Here is a 14,605-nt window from a genome sequence, read left to right as displayed (position 1 = left end):
TAACATTGCTGTACGTATACTTTTTATAGCTCACATTTTCAGTACTCCTCGTATCGCACATGATATCACACACAGGTAGACGTGCTGGGGGACTACTCGTATCGCACATGATATCACAGTTTATGCATGCAATCACATATTATCACATACTTTGGCAACGACCACCCAGGGTGACTAAAAAGGTAAGGCAGAGCTCCATGAAGCTGCTGACTAGTCGTCATACTCCTTGTGGAGGTCATCAAAACTACATCAGGAGGTTTCCTACAGCCACGGCTGTTGATGCTAATGAGCCTTGACCTGGTCCGAGCCCTGCTGGGTCTTTTCTGAAGTTGACTTTCAAATTGTAAAGTAATGAAGGACCTCCTGGTCTCACTCTGACCTGGGGAGGTGGACTTAAAAGGTGTGCACCTGAGTAAGAATGCTGCGTTCCCACGCTGGAGATCCCCGACATCCCTCCAAAAGAACGGATGCCATCTCTCCTGGTGACGGCCTTGCGGAAACTCTCGCTTAACTTCTTGCTCTTCAGGTCCTGGTAGATCTGAGCATAGGACAAGAGGGTCAGTCAGGAGGTTTAAAGATCTAGTCAAACAACAAAAGGGTCAGTCAGGACGTTTAAAGCTCTAAGCAGACAACCAGAGGGTCAGCAAGGATGTTTAAAGATCGAAGCAGAGAACCAGAGGGTCAGTTAGGACGTTTAAAGATCTAAGCAGAGAACAAGAAGGTCAGTCAGGACGTTTAAAGATCAAAGCAGAGAACCAGAGGGTCAGCAAGGATGTTTAAAGATCGAAGCAGAGAACCAGAGGGTCAGTCAGGACGTTTAAAGCTCAAAGCAGAGAACCAGAGGGTCAGTCAGGACGTTTAAAGATCAAAGCAGAGAACCAGAGGGTCAGTCAGGATGTTTAAAGACCAAAGCAGAGAACAAGAGGGTCAGTCAGGACGTTTGAAGATCCAAGCAGAGAACCAGAAAGTCAGTCAGGACGTTTAAAGATCAAAGCAGAGAACCAGAGGGTCAGTCAGGACGTTTAGAGATCTAAGTAAAGAACCAGAGGGTCAGTCAGGACGTTTAAAGATCAAAGCAGAGAACCAGAGGGTCCTTCAGGACTTTTAAAGATCCAAGCAGAGAACCAGAGGGTCAGTCAGGATGTTTAAAGATCCAAGCAAAGAACCAGAGGGTCAGTCAGGACGTTTAAAGATCAAAGTAGAGAACCAGAGGGTCAGTCAGGACGTTTAAAGATCTAAGTAAAGAACCAGAGGGTCAGTCAGGACGTTTAAAGATCCAAGCAGAGAACCAGAAGGTCAGTCAGCACGTTTAAAGATCCAAGCATAGGACAGGAGGGTACGTCAAGATGTTTAAAGATCTAAGCAGAAAATTAAATTTTCAGTCAGGACGTTTAAAGATCCAAGCATAGAACTAGAGGGTCAGTCAGGACATTTAAAGATCTAATCAGACAACAAAAGGGTCAGCCAGGATGTTTAAAGATCCAAGCAAAGAACCAAAGCGTCAGTCAGGACGTTTAAAGATCTGAGCAGAGAACCAGAGGGTCAGTCAGGATGTCTAAAGATATAAGCATAGAACCAGAGGGTCAGTCAGGACATTTAAAGATCTAATCAGAGAACCAGAGGGTCCTTCAGGACGTTTAAAGATCTAAGCAGAGAACCAGAGGGTCAGTCAGGACGTTTAAAGATCAAAGCAGAGAACCAGAGGGTCAGTCAGGACGTTTAAAGATCAAGCAGAGAACCAGAGGGTCAGCAAAGATGTTTAAAGATCAAAGCAGAGAACCAGAGGGTCAGCAAGGATGTTTAAAGATCAAAGCAGAGAACCAGAGGGTCAGTCAGGATGTTTAAAGATCAAAGCAGAGAACCAGAGGGTCAGTCAGGACGTTTAAAGATCAAAGAAGAGAACCAGAGGGTCAGTCAGGACGTTTAAAGATCAAAGCAGAGAACCAGGGGGTCAGTCAGGACGTTTAAAGATCAAGCAGAGAACCAGAGGGTCAGCAAAGATGTTTAAAGATCAAGCAGAGAACCAGAGGGTCAGTAAAGATGTTTAAAGATCAAAGAAGAGAACCAGAGGGTCAGTCAGGACGTTTAAAGCTCAAAGCAGAGAACCAGAGGGTCAGTCAGGACGTTTAAGGATCCAAGCAGAGAACCAGAGGGTCAGTCAGGATGTTTAAGGATCTAAGCAGAGAACCAGAGGGTCAGTCAGGATGTTTAAAGCTCTAAGCAGAGAACCAAAGGGTCAGCCAGGACGTTTAAAGATCAAAGCAGAGAACCAGAGGGTCAGTCAGGACGTTTGAAGATCCAAGCAGAGAACCAGAAAGTCAGTCAGGACGTTTAAAGATCAAAGCAGAGAACCAGAGGGTCAGTCAGGACGTTTAAAGATCCAAGCAGAGAACCAGAGGGTCAGTCAGGACGTTTAAAGATCCAAGCAAAGAACTAGAGGGTCAGTCAGGACGTTTAAAGATTAAGCAGAGAACCAGAGGGTCAGCCAGGACGTTTAAAGATCAAAGCAGAGAACCAGAGGGTCAGTCAGGACGTTTAAAGCTCTAAGCAGAGAACCAGAGGGTCAGTCAGGATGTTTAAGGATCCAAGCAGAGAACCAGAGGGTCAGTCAGGACGTTGAAAGCTCTAAGCAGAGAACAAGAGGGTCAGTCAGGATGTTTAAAGAACAAGCAGAGAACCAGAGGGTCAGCCAGGACGTTTAAAGATCAAAGCAGAGAACCAGAGGGTCAGTCAGGACGTTTAAAGCTCTAAGCAGAGAACCAGAGGGTCAGTCAGGATGTTTAAGGATCCAAGCAGAGAACAAGAGTGTCAGTCAGGACGTTGAAAGCTCTAAGCAGAGAACAAGAGGGTCAGTCAGGATGTTTAAAGAACAAGCAGAGAACCAGAGGGTCAGCCAGGACGTTTAAAGATCAAAGCAGAGAACCAGAGGGTCAGTCAGGACGTTTAAATATCCAAGCAGAGAACAAGAGGGTCAGTCAGGACGTTTAAAGATCCAAGCAAAGAACTAGAGGGTCAGTCAGGACGTTTAAAGATTAAGCAGAGAACCAGAGGGTCAGCCAGGACGTTTAAAGATCAAAGCAGAGAACCAGAGGGTCAGTCAGGACGTTTAAAGCTCCAAGCAGAGAACCAGAGGGTCAGTCAGGATGTTTAAAGATCCAAGCAGAGAACCAGAAAGTCAGTCAGGACGTTTAAAGATCAAAGCAAAGAACCAGAGGGTCAGCAAAGATGTTTAAAGATCAAAGCAGAGAACAAGAGGGTCAGTCAGGACGTTTAAAGATCAAGCAGAGAACCAGAGGGTCAGCAAAGATGTTTAATGATCAAAGCAGAGAACCAGAGGGTCAGTCAGGATGTTTAAAGATCAAAGCAGAGAACCAGAGGGTCAGCAAAGATGTTTAAAGATCAAAGCAGAGAACCAGAGGGTCAGTCAGGACGTTTAAAGATCAAAGCAGAGAACAAGAGGGTCAGTCAGGACGTTTAAAGATCAAAGCAGAGAACCAGAGGGTCAGTCAGGACGTTTAAAGAGCCGCGAAGACGAGGTGCGCTCACAGAGACAAACTCTTCAAAGCTGATCCTCTCGTCCTTGTTGGTGTCGCCGGCCATGAAGGTCTCCATGATCTCCCGCACTTTATACCCCGGCAGGGAGAATCTGGCCTCTCGGAAAAGCTCCTGGAGCTCAAAGTCGCTGACGTAGCCGCTCTTGTCGATGTCTGCCAAGCAAACAGCAGTCAGTTTGCTCAGCAAACACAAACATGCTTAATATTTACCAATCGATATCACATGCTAACCTTATTAGCTGCTAATCAAACACACGTCCACCTATTTGATTAGCAGATAATCAATCAGAGATGTTGACCTACTGGATTGAAACACAATCCTCGGTAAAACTGCAGTCCAACGCAACCTTGACAAATTCATGTCAAATATTCAAAATTATGTCTTTTTTTCTAATGTTCCTTGAGTAATAAATTTTTTTTTCAGAATACTGTAAAAGTAATATTTTTATAACAACTTTAAAATATTTCAAAAATTATTTTTGCATTATTGGCTATAATTGACTGTTTAAATGATTTTCTTTCAGGTGATGATTTTTCAACAAGTTTGGATATTTGGAAGAGGTCCGTTCATTCTATTTCTAATAGTATATGTTGTTAATATTCAACGTTTTATGATTCATAGTTAATATTATAAATCTCACGTAAAAGAGGAGTAATGTTCATTATGTTGTTAATATTCAGTGTTTTATTGTTCATAGTTAATATTGTAAATCCCATTTAAATGAGGTGCGACATTCATATGTTGTTAATCCATCCATCCATCCATTTTCTACCGCTTATTCCCTTTCGGGGTCGCGGGGGGCGCTGGCGCCTATCTCAGCTACAATCGGGCGGAAGGCGGGGTACACCCTGGACAAGTTGCCACCTCATCGCAGGGCCAACACAGATAGACGGACAACCTTCACACTCACATTCACACACTAGGGCCAATTTAGTGTTGCCAATCAACCTATCCCCAGGTGCATGTAATATTCAATGTTTTATTGTTCAAAGTTAATATTGTAAATTCCACGTATAAGGGGAGCGACGTTCATATGTTGTTAATATTCAGTGTTTTATTGTTCATAGTTAATATTGTAAATCCCACGTAAAAGAGGAGCAATGTTAATATGTTGTTAATATTCAGTGTTTTATTGTTCATAGTTAATATTGTAAATCCCACGTAAAAGAGGAGCAATGTTAATATGTTGTTAATATTCAGTGTTTTATTGTTCATAGTTAACATTGTAAATCCCACATAAAAGAGGAGTGACGTTCACATGTTAATAATATTCAGTGTTTTATTGTTCGTGGTTAATATTGTAAATAACACGTAAAAGAGGACCGATGTTCTAATGTTGTTAATATTTATTGTTTTATTGTTCATAGTTAATATTGTAAATCCCACGCAAAAGAGGAGTGACGTTCATATGTTGTTAATATTCAGTGTTTTATTGTTCATAGTTAATATTGTAAATCCCACATAAAAGAGGAGTGACGTTCTGACGTTGTTAATATTCAGTGTTTTATTGTTCATAGTTAATATTTTAAATCCCACATAAAAGAGGAGTGACGTTCTGAAGTTGTTAATATTCAGTGTTTTATTGTTCATGGTTAATATTGTAAATTCCACGTATAAGGGGAGCGACGTTCATATGTTGTTAATATTCAGTGTTTTATTGTTCATAGTTAATATTGTAAATCCCACGTAAAAGAGGAGCAATGTTAATATGTTGTTAATATTCAGTGTTTTATTGTTCATAGTTAACATTGTAAATCCCACATAAAAGAGGAGTGACGTTCACATGTTAATAATATTCAGTGTTTTATTGTTCGTGGTTAATATTGTAAATAACACGTAAAAGAGGACCGATGTTCTAATGTTGTTAATATTTATTGTTTTATTGTTCATAGTTAATATTGTAAATCCCACGCAAAAGAGGAGCGACGTTCTAATGTTGTTAATATTTATTGTTTTATTGTTCATAGTTAATATTGTAAATCCCACATAAAAGAGGAGTGACGTTCTGACGTTGTTAATATTCAGTGTTTTATTGTTCATAGTTAATGTTGTAAATCCCACATAAAAGAGGAGTGACGTTCTGACGTTGTTAATATTCAGTGTTTTATTGTTCATAGTTAATATTGTAAATCCCACGCAAAAGAGGAGCGACGTTCTAATGTTGTTAATATTTATTGTTTTATTGTTCATAGTTAATATTGTAAATCCCACATAAAAGAGGAGTGACGTTCTGACGTTGTTAATATTCAGTGTTTTATTGTTCATAGTTAATGTTGTAAATCCCACATAAAAGAGGAGTGACGTTCTGACGTTGTTAATATTCAGTGTTTTATTGTTCATGGTTAATATTGTAAATTCCACGTATAAGGGGAGCGACGTTCATATGTTGTTAATATTCAGTGTTTTATTGTTCATAGTTAATATTGTAAATCCCACGTAAAAAAGGAGCGATGTTCTAATGTTGTTAATATTCAGTGTTTTATTGTTCATAGTTAATATTGTAAATCCCACGTAAAAGAGGAGCGGTGTTCTAATGTTAATATTCAATGTTTTATTGTTCATAGTTAATATTGTAAATCCCACATAAAAGAGGAGCGATGTTCATATGTTGTTAATATTCAGTGTTTTATTGTTCATAGTTAATGTTGTAAATCCCATGTAAAAGAGGCGCGATGTTCATATGTTGTTAATATTCAGTGTTTTATTGTTCAAAGTTAATATTGTAAATTCCACGTAAAAGAGGACCAATGTTCATATGTTGTTAATATTCAGTGTTTTATTGTACATAGTTAATATTGTAAATCCCACGTAAAAGGGGAGTGACGTTCACATGTTGTTAATATTCAGTGTTTTATTATTCGTAGTTAATATTGTAAATCACACATAAAAGAGGAGCGATGTTCTAATGTTAATATTTATTGTTTTATTGTTCATAATTAATATTGTAAATTCCACATAAAAGAGGAGCGACGTTCATATGTTGTTAATATTCAATGTTTTATTGTACATAGTTAATATTGTAAATCCCACGTAAAAGGGGAGTGATGTTCACATGTTGTTAATATTCAGTGTTTTATTATTCGTAGTTAATGTTGTAAATCACACATAAAAGAGGAGCGATGTTCGTATGTTGTTAATATTCAGTGTTTTATTATTCGTAGTTAATGTTGTAAATCACACATAAAAGAGGAGCGATGTTCATATGTTGTTAATATTCAGTGTTTTATTATTCGTAGTTAATGTTGTAAATCACACATAAAAGAGGAGCGACGTTCATATGTTGTTAATATTCAATGTTTTATTGTTCATAGTTAATATTGTAAATCCCACGTAAAAGGGGAGCAATGTTCATATGTTGTTAATATTCAGTGTTTTATTGTTCATAGTTAATATTGTAAATCTCACATAAAAGAGGAGCGGTGTTCTAATGTTAATATTTATTGTTTTATTGTTCATAATTAATATTGTAAATTCCACATAAAAGAGGAGCGACGTTCATATGTTGTTAATATTCAATGTTTTATTGTTCATAGTTAATATTGTAAATTCCACATAAAAGAGGAGCGGTGTTCTAATGTTAATATTCAATGTTTTATTGTTCATAGTTAATATTGTAAATCCCACTTTCTTTATTTTCATGTACATTCTGGGCGTCCCATTCAGTAAAAAACTGTAAAATTCCATTCCATTTTTTTGAGGCGGTCTGTCATAACTTTTTAACAACTCTTTGAGACATTGTGACTTTTGCTATTAGTGTTCCCGGAAAAAAGGGAGCCAAACACACATACTGTACACGTAAATGTGTACATATCATTTATACACATTGGCCCCCCCAGACACATGTTGTCTCTCAATGTGGCCCCTGAGTCAAAATACTTACCCAACGCTGAATTAACCTATATCTAGCATTAGCTTACAGCTAACATTAGCTTATTAGCTTGATATAGTTTTGTGAAAATGATTCACTTCTGTGGAAAACATGCCTTGATTTTCCCCAGGTGGGAGTAGATTTTTCTCAACCTGAGCTAAAATGAGTTTAGACTGTCACAGTTAGTTGGTGACGAACCCCAAGATGCAGGCATAGAATGTGAAAACATGATTTAATTAAAACTAAACAAGAACAAACAAAAAGCACGCACGTGGGCGGAATAACAAACTAAGGGAGCTAGCACTGGAAGCTAGAAAACAAAAAAAGTTATTTACCATGGAAGCTAGAGGATAGCAAACAGAAAAACTAATGCTAACAGAAACAGCTTACCGCTACGACGACCCGGACAAAATGTAGCATGACAGGTAGTAGCCGTAACAAAACGACACGTAGCACGACAAGTGTGATATGTGGCAACGACAATACAATGATCCAGCAACTGACACAAGACAAAGCAGGTACATATAGGATCAGGCTGATTGGCAACAGGTGTGGCCAGGTGCCAGTCAGCCGCAGCTGAGGAGGAACACAGCACTCAGGGAACAAGACAGGAAGCTGACCAAATAAGAGCACTAGATAGGAAATAGTAAACACAGAGGAAACAGACAAATGCAGAGGAAAAAACTAAAACATAGACAAACTGTCAGGGGGAAGCCCTAATCTGAGCAGTGTTACACACACCACAGACAAAGCAGGTACAAATAGGAGCAGGCTGATTGGCAACAGGTGTGGCCAGGTGCCAATCAGCCGCAGCTGAGGAGGAACACAGCACTCAGGGAACAAGACAGGAAGCTGACCAAATAAGAGCACTAGACAGGAACTAAAGACAGGAGATACTAAACACAGATGAAACAGACAAATGCAGAGGAAAAAACTAAAACTGAGCAGTTACAAACACCACAGAGTTGAACTGACCGATTTTATTGAACGCCTCTCGGAGCTCTTCGAGGTCCTCTCTGGAAATGTGGGTGACATGTTTGTCCATGGCAGCCTGCAACAAACACACAAAATGACAGCAGTTCATAATCAGGACGATAAAAAGCAAGGTCAGCTCGTTTGGTCACTAGCGCAACTTCCTTAGCATACTTCCACCTCAGGTTCAAACTGGGACGCCAATCAGGGACAGGTGAGAGAACGAGCGCCCAGGGGGAGACATGCAGGAAATGGAACTACGATAAGAGCACTGACAGGAAGTAAACACAAACTAAGGAAACATCACCAGACGTGAAGTGACGGATCATCACAGTACCCCTCCCTCTGGGAACGGATTCCAGACGTCCCGACAAAAATAATAAGTTTCAAATGCCACGGGTTAAATCGTTTGGAAAGTTGGCACTGCGTGAAGTTTGCAGACATTTTTAAGCGCAAAGTGACTCCCCCAAAAAATCCTGAAAAACACAAAGTATTATTCAACACATGTGTGAACTCGAGTCACATGACTTGGACTCGAGTCAGACTCGAGTCATGAATTTGACGACTTAAGACTTGGACTTAACGTGGATTGTTTTTCAGAGGCAAAGGAAAGTTGGCGTGAATGAAGGTACAAAAACAAACAAAAGGCGCACGCAATGGCGGTACAAAAACTGGGCTATGAAACAAAAGACTAGCATAAAGGCGATTAACTATGAACCATAAACAAAAACTTACATGACGTGGAACTGTGAACGAGACATGGATCATTGCAAGGTGCATAGCAGGTGGCAGACGTGAGAAGGAGGTGATGTGGCCAGGACGAACAACAGAAACAGACAGGCTTAAATAGTGAAAACAGGTGTGAGACATGAGGACAGGGGCGTGACATGAGGACAAGGTGAAAACTAATGAGTTGGCATGGTAACAAGACAAACAAGGAAGTGCAAAAACTAGAAACAATGGAGTCTTAAGCAAAATAGAACATAACTGAACAAAAACATGAACAGACATGACATAAAGAGACTTGCAACTCTACTCGGACTTCAACGACTTGTGACTTGACTTGGACTTGAGCCTTTTGACTTGACAAGACTTGCTACTTTCCCCAAAACCCAACGATAAAAAAGTTATTCAGGAGCGCTCCGGATCTTTCATTGTGTACGCGTGTGTGCTACCTGTCACTACAACACCCAATCAAATTACATCCACTTTCTTTTCATCCAATCAAATTGCGGGACAACCAACGAAGAAGAGCTGTCAAACAACGCGCCAGTGAGGAAAAATGGTACCAAAGATAGTTTTGTTCGGGTATAAAAACTACGACTTGGTCAACGAAAAAGGAATTGCAGTATGCAAAACATGCGGTTGGAAGATTACAGACGGAGACGCAACAACTTCTAACTTTGTTGGACTTTTGAAGATGCACAAAGAAGGGTAAGTTTTGAATGGAAGCTAACGTTTATTAGCATAACGTTACGTTAGTCCATGTATCACACACAGTAACGTAACGTTAGCGGCACCGCGTATTTTAGCCACCTACAAAAAGACAGACATACTGAAATAAAGGTCCGTTAAAATTCATCCATCTTCGTCCGATTAGCCGAGGTTGGGTCGCAGGGGCAGCAGCCCAAGCAGAGAATACCAGACTTCCCTCTCCCCCAGCCACTTGGTCCAGCTCCTCCTGGGGGATCCCGAGGTATTCCCAGGCCAGCCGGGAGACATAGTCTTCCCAACGTGTCCTTGCCCGAAACACCTCCCTAGGGATCCTGACCAGATGCCCGAACCACCGCATTTGGCTCCTCTCCATGTGGAGGAGCAGTGGCTTAACTTTGAGTTCCTCCCGGATGACAGAGCTTCTCACCCTATCTCTAAGGGAGAGACCCGCCACACGGCGGAGGAAACTCATTTCAGCCGCTTGTACCCGTGATCTTATCCTTTCGGTCATGACCCAAAGCTCATGACCATTGGTGAGGATGGGAACGTAGATCGACCGGTAAATTGAGAGCTTTGCCTTCCGGCTCAGCTCCTTCTTCACCACAACGGATCGATACTGCGTCCGCATTACTGAAGACGCCGCACCGATCCGCCTGTCGATCTCACGATCCACTCTTCCCCCACTCGTGAACAAGACTCCTAGGTACTTGAACTCCTCCACTTGGGGCAGGGTCTCCTCCCCAACCCGGGGATGGCACTCCACCCTTTTCCCGGGCGAGAACCATGGACTCGGACTTGGTGGTGCTGATTCTCATTCCGGTCGCTTCACACTCGGCTGCGAACCGATCCAGTGAGAGCTGAAGATCCCGGCCAGATGAAGCCATCAGGACCACATCATCTGCAAAAAGCAGAGACCTAATCCCGTGGCCACCAAACCGGAACCCCTCAACGCCTTGGCTGCACCTAGAAATTCTGTCCATAAAAGTTATGAACAGAATCGGTGACAAAGGACAGCCTTGGCGGAGTCCAACCCTCACTGAAATAGTGTCCGACTTACTGCCAGCAATGCGGACCAAGCTCTGACACTGATCATACAGGGAGCGGACTGCCACAATAAGACAGTCCGGTACCCCATACTCTCTGAGCACTCCCCACAGGACTTCCCGAGGGACACGGTCGAATGCCTTCTCCAAGTCCACAAAGCACATGTAGACTAGTTGGGCAAACTCCCATGCACCCTCAAAAACCCTGCCGAGAGTATAGAGCTGGTCCACAGTTCCACGACCAGGACGAAAACCACACTGTTCCTCCTGAATCCGAGGTTCAACTATCCGACGTAGCCTCCTCTCCAGTACACCTGAATAAACCTTACCGGGAAGGCTGAGGAGTGTGATCCCACGATAGTTGGAACACACCCTCCGGTCCCCCTTCTTAAAGAGAGGGACCACCACCCCGGTCTGCCAATCCAGAGGTACCGCCCCCGATGTCCACGCGACATCGGGGGCAGAGACCTAATCCTGCAGCCACCGACCCGGATCCCCTCAACCCCCTGACTGCGCCTAGAAATTCTGTCCTTAAAAGTAATGAACAGAATCAGCGACGGAGTTAAAATGTACACTACATGGGTCGGCATAGCTCGGTTGGTAGAGCGGCCGTGCCAGCAACTTGAGGGTTGCAGGTTCGATCCCCGCTTCCGCCATCCTAGTCACTGCCGTTGTGTCCTTGGGCAAGACACTTTACCCACCTGCTCCCAGTGCCACCCACACTGAATTAAAGGTGAAATTTAGATATTGGGTTTCACTATGTAAAGCGCTTTGAGTCATTAGAGAAAAAGCGATATATAAACTTCACTACACTATATTAAGAATATGTGTACATATTGCATCGGGCCCTGACATGTAAAAAGTACAACTCTGTTCATGTATTTGTTATGTTGTTCACGTGTACGCACACATCAACACACATATCTCCCATAACAATGTGACCTCGGACTATGTCAAGGTAACGTGTGGAGTTCCCCAGGGTTCAGTCCTTGGCCCTGCACTCTTCCGCATCTACATGCTGCCGCTAGGTGACATCATACGCAAATACGGTGTTAGCTTTCACTGCTATGCTGATGACACCCAACTCTACGTGCCCCTAAAGCTGACCAACACGCCGGACTGTAGTCAGCTGGAGGCGTGTCTTCATGAAATTAAACAATGGATGTCCGCTAACTTTTTGCAATTCAACGCCAAAAAAACGGAAATGCTGATTATCGGTCCTGCTAGACACCGACCTCTATTTAATAATACAACTTTAACATTAGACAACCAAATAATAAAACAAGGTGACTCGGTAAAAAATCTGAGTATTATCTTCGACCCAACTCTCTCCTTTGAGTCACACATTAAAAGCGTCACTAAAACGGCCTTTTTTCATCTCCGTAATATCGCTAAAATTTGCTCCATTTTGTCCACTAGCGACGCTGAGATCATTATCCATGCGTTTGTTACGCCTCGTCTCGATTACTGTAACGTATTGAATTGAATTCTGTCTCTGTTTAATTCTTTGCTTCTTGTCTTGTTTAATACAAACCCCGTTTCCATATGAGTTGGGAAATTGTGTTAGATGTAAATATAAACGGAATACAATGATTTGCAAATCCTTTTCAACCCATATTCAGTTGAATATGCTACAAAGACAACATATTTGATGTTCAAACTCATAAACATTTTTTGTTGTTGCAAATAATTATTAACTTTAGAATTTGATGCCAGCAACACGTGACAAAGAAATTGGGAAAGGTGGCAATAAATACTGATAAAGTTGAGGAATGCTCATCAAACACTTATTTGGAACATCCCACAGGTGTGCAGGCTAATTGAGAACAGGTGGGTGCCATGATTGGGTATAAAAACAGCTTCCCAAAAAATGCTCAGTCTTTCACAAGAAAGGATGGGGCGAGGTACACCCCTTTGTCCACAACTGCGTGAGCAAATAGTCAAACAGTTTAAGAACAACGTTTCTCAAAGTGCAATTGCAAGAAATTTAGGGATTTCAACATCTACGCTCCATAATATCATCAAAAGGTTCACAGAATCTGGAAAAATCCCTCCACATAAGCGGCATGGCCGGAAACCAAAACTGAATGACCGTGACCTTCGATCCCTCAGACGGCCCTGTATCAAAAACCGACATCAATCTCTAAAGGATATCACCACATGGGCTCAGGAACACTTCAGAAAACCACTGTCACTAAATATAGTTGGTCGCTACATCTGTAAGTGCAAGTTAAAACTCTACTATGCAAAGCGAAAGCCATTTATCAACAACATCCAGAAACGCCGCCGGCTTCTCTGGGCCCGAGATCATCTAAGATGGACTGATGCAAAGTGGAAAAGTGTTCTGTGGTCTGACGAGTCCACATTTCAAATTTGTTTTTGGAAATATTCAACATTGTGTCATCCGGACCAAAAGGGAAGCGAACCATCCAGACTGTTATCGACGCAAAAGTTGATGGTATGGGGGTGCATTAGTGCCCAAGGCATGGGTAACTTACACATCTGTGAAGGCACCATTAATGCTGAAAGGTACATACAGGTTTTGGAACATCATATTCTGCCATCTAAGCGCCGTCTTTTTCATGGACGCCCCTGCTTATTTCGGCAAGACAATGCCAAGCCACATTCAGCACGTGTTACAACAGCGTGGCTTCGTAAAAAAAAGAGGGCGGGTACTTTTCTGGCCCGTCTGCAGTCCAGACCTGTCTCCCATGGAAAATGTGTGAAGCGTAAAATATGCCTGAAGGTCTACATAAAACAAGAATGGGAAAGAATTCCACTTTCAAAGCTTCAACGATTAGTTTCCTCAGTTCCCAAACGCTTATTGAGTGTTGTTAAAAGAAAAGGTGATGCAACACAGTGGTGAACATGCCCTTTCCCAACTACTTTGGCACGTTTTGCAGCCATGAAATTCTAAGTTAATCATTGTTTGCAAAAACGAAATAAAGTTTATGAGTTTGAACATCAAATATCTTGTCTTTGTAGCATATTCAACTGAATATGGGTTGAAAATGATTTGCAAATCATTCTATTCCGTTTATATTTACATCTAACACAATTTCCCAACTCATATGGAAACGGGGTTTGTATACGTCATCTGTGTTTGAACCTGACACCTGTCTCGACTCGGGACTTGAGGGCAAAGACTGGAGACTGACTTGTGACTCGCAAAACAAGGACTTGGTCCCACCTCTGCTAGTCACACTCCATCATAAAATAAATGACATAACAGGTATCCACACCAATATTTGCTTAGAAAAAAATGCATTTTCATAAATATTTGAACTACATTTTACCCTCATCCTCGCAGAAAAATGTCCTTTGGCCAGCACTTTGGAGTCTCAAGTCAACCAGGAAGGAATACCTGACCTGACCTTAGACCTGCGCTATCATCTCAGGACAAATGAGCATTAAAATAATTTAAAAAAAGAAGCCATCTTTTGATTTTTAATTGAGGTTTGTCCTCGTTAGCAGTCGTGAAGAAAGCTGAAAGCCGTTACCTTCATGGCAATGAAAAAGTCCGCCTGCTCCCGATGAGTCCTCCGCAGCCCGACTAGACAGGAAGCTGCAGCCCGGTAAGGATCTTATCTCTCGCACGCTCGCAGACCTTTGGCCTCGTTGGACCCTGGGATGGGCGTCGACTACGTCGTTATCATCTCAACACCTGTGCGCTGGCGGCGGCGTCTTCGGGGACAGGTGATCGCCTCCCGTCGGCAGCTGTGCCGTGGACCTA

At 42.0% G+C, this 14,605-nt stretch overlaps 1 protein-coding gene across 1 annotated transcript in view; it reads right to left on the bottom strand.

Moving 5' to 3' along the window:
- Positions 1 to 14,605, bottom strand: part of LOC133548704 (plastin-1-like) — a 49,783-nt gene extending 35,178 nt beyond the window's left edge. Inside the window, exons 1-4 of the mRNA XM_061893677.1 lie at positions 14,373 to 14,605; positions 8,399 to 8,474; positions 3,547 to 3,707; positions 409 to 538 (exon numbers count right to left, since the gene is read on the bottom strand). Coding sequence (XP_061749661.1) covers positions 409 to 538; positions 3,547 to 3,707; positions 8,399 to 8,474; positions 14,373 to 14,378 — 373 coding nt within the window. The 5' untranslated portion in view covers positions 14,379 to 14,605. The remainder of the gene's footprint in view (positions 1 to 408; positions 539 to 3,546; positions 3,708 to 8,398; positions 8,475 to 14,372) is intronic.

This window comes from Nerophis ophidion, linkage group LG03, assembly GCF_033978795.1.
Source record: "Nerophis ophidion isolate RoL-2023_Sa linkage group LG03, RoL_Noph_v1.0, whole genome shotgun sequence".
NCBI classification, from domain to species: Eukaryota; Metazoa; Chordata; class Actinopteri; order Syngnathiformes; family Syngnathidae; genus Nerophis; species Nerophis ophidion.
This window is presented reverse-complemented; position numbering and strand designations above follow the sequence as displayed.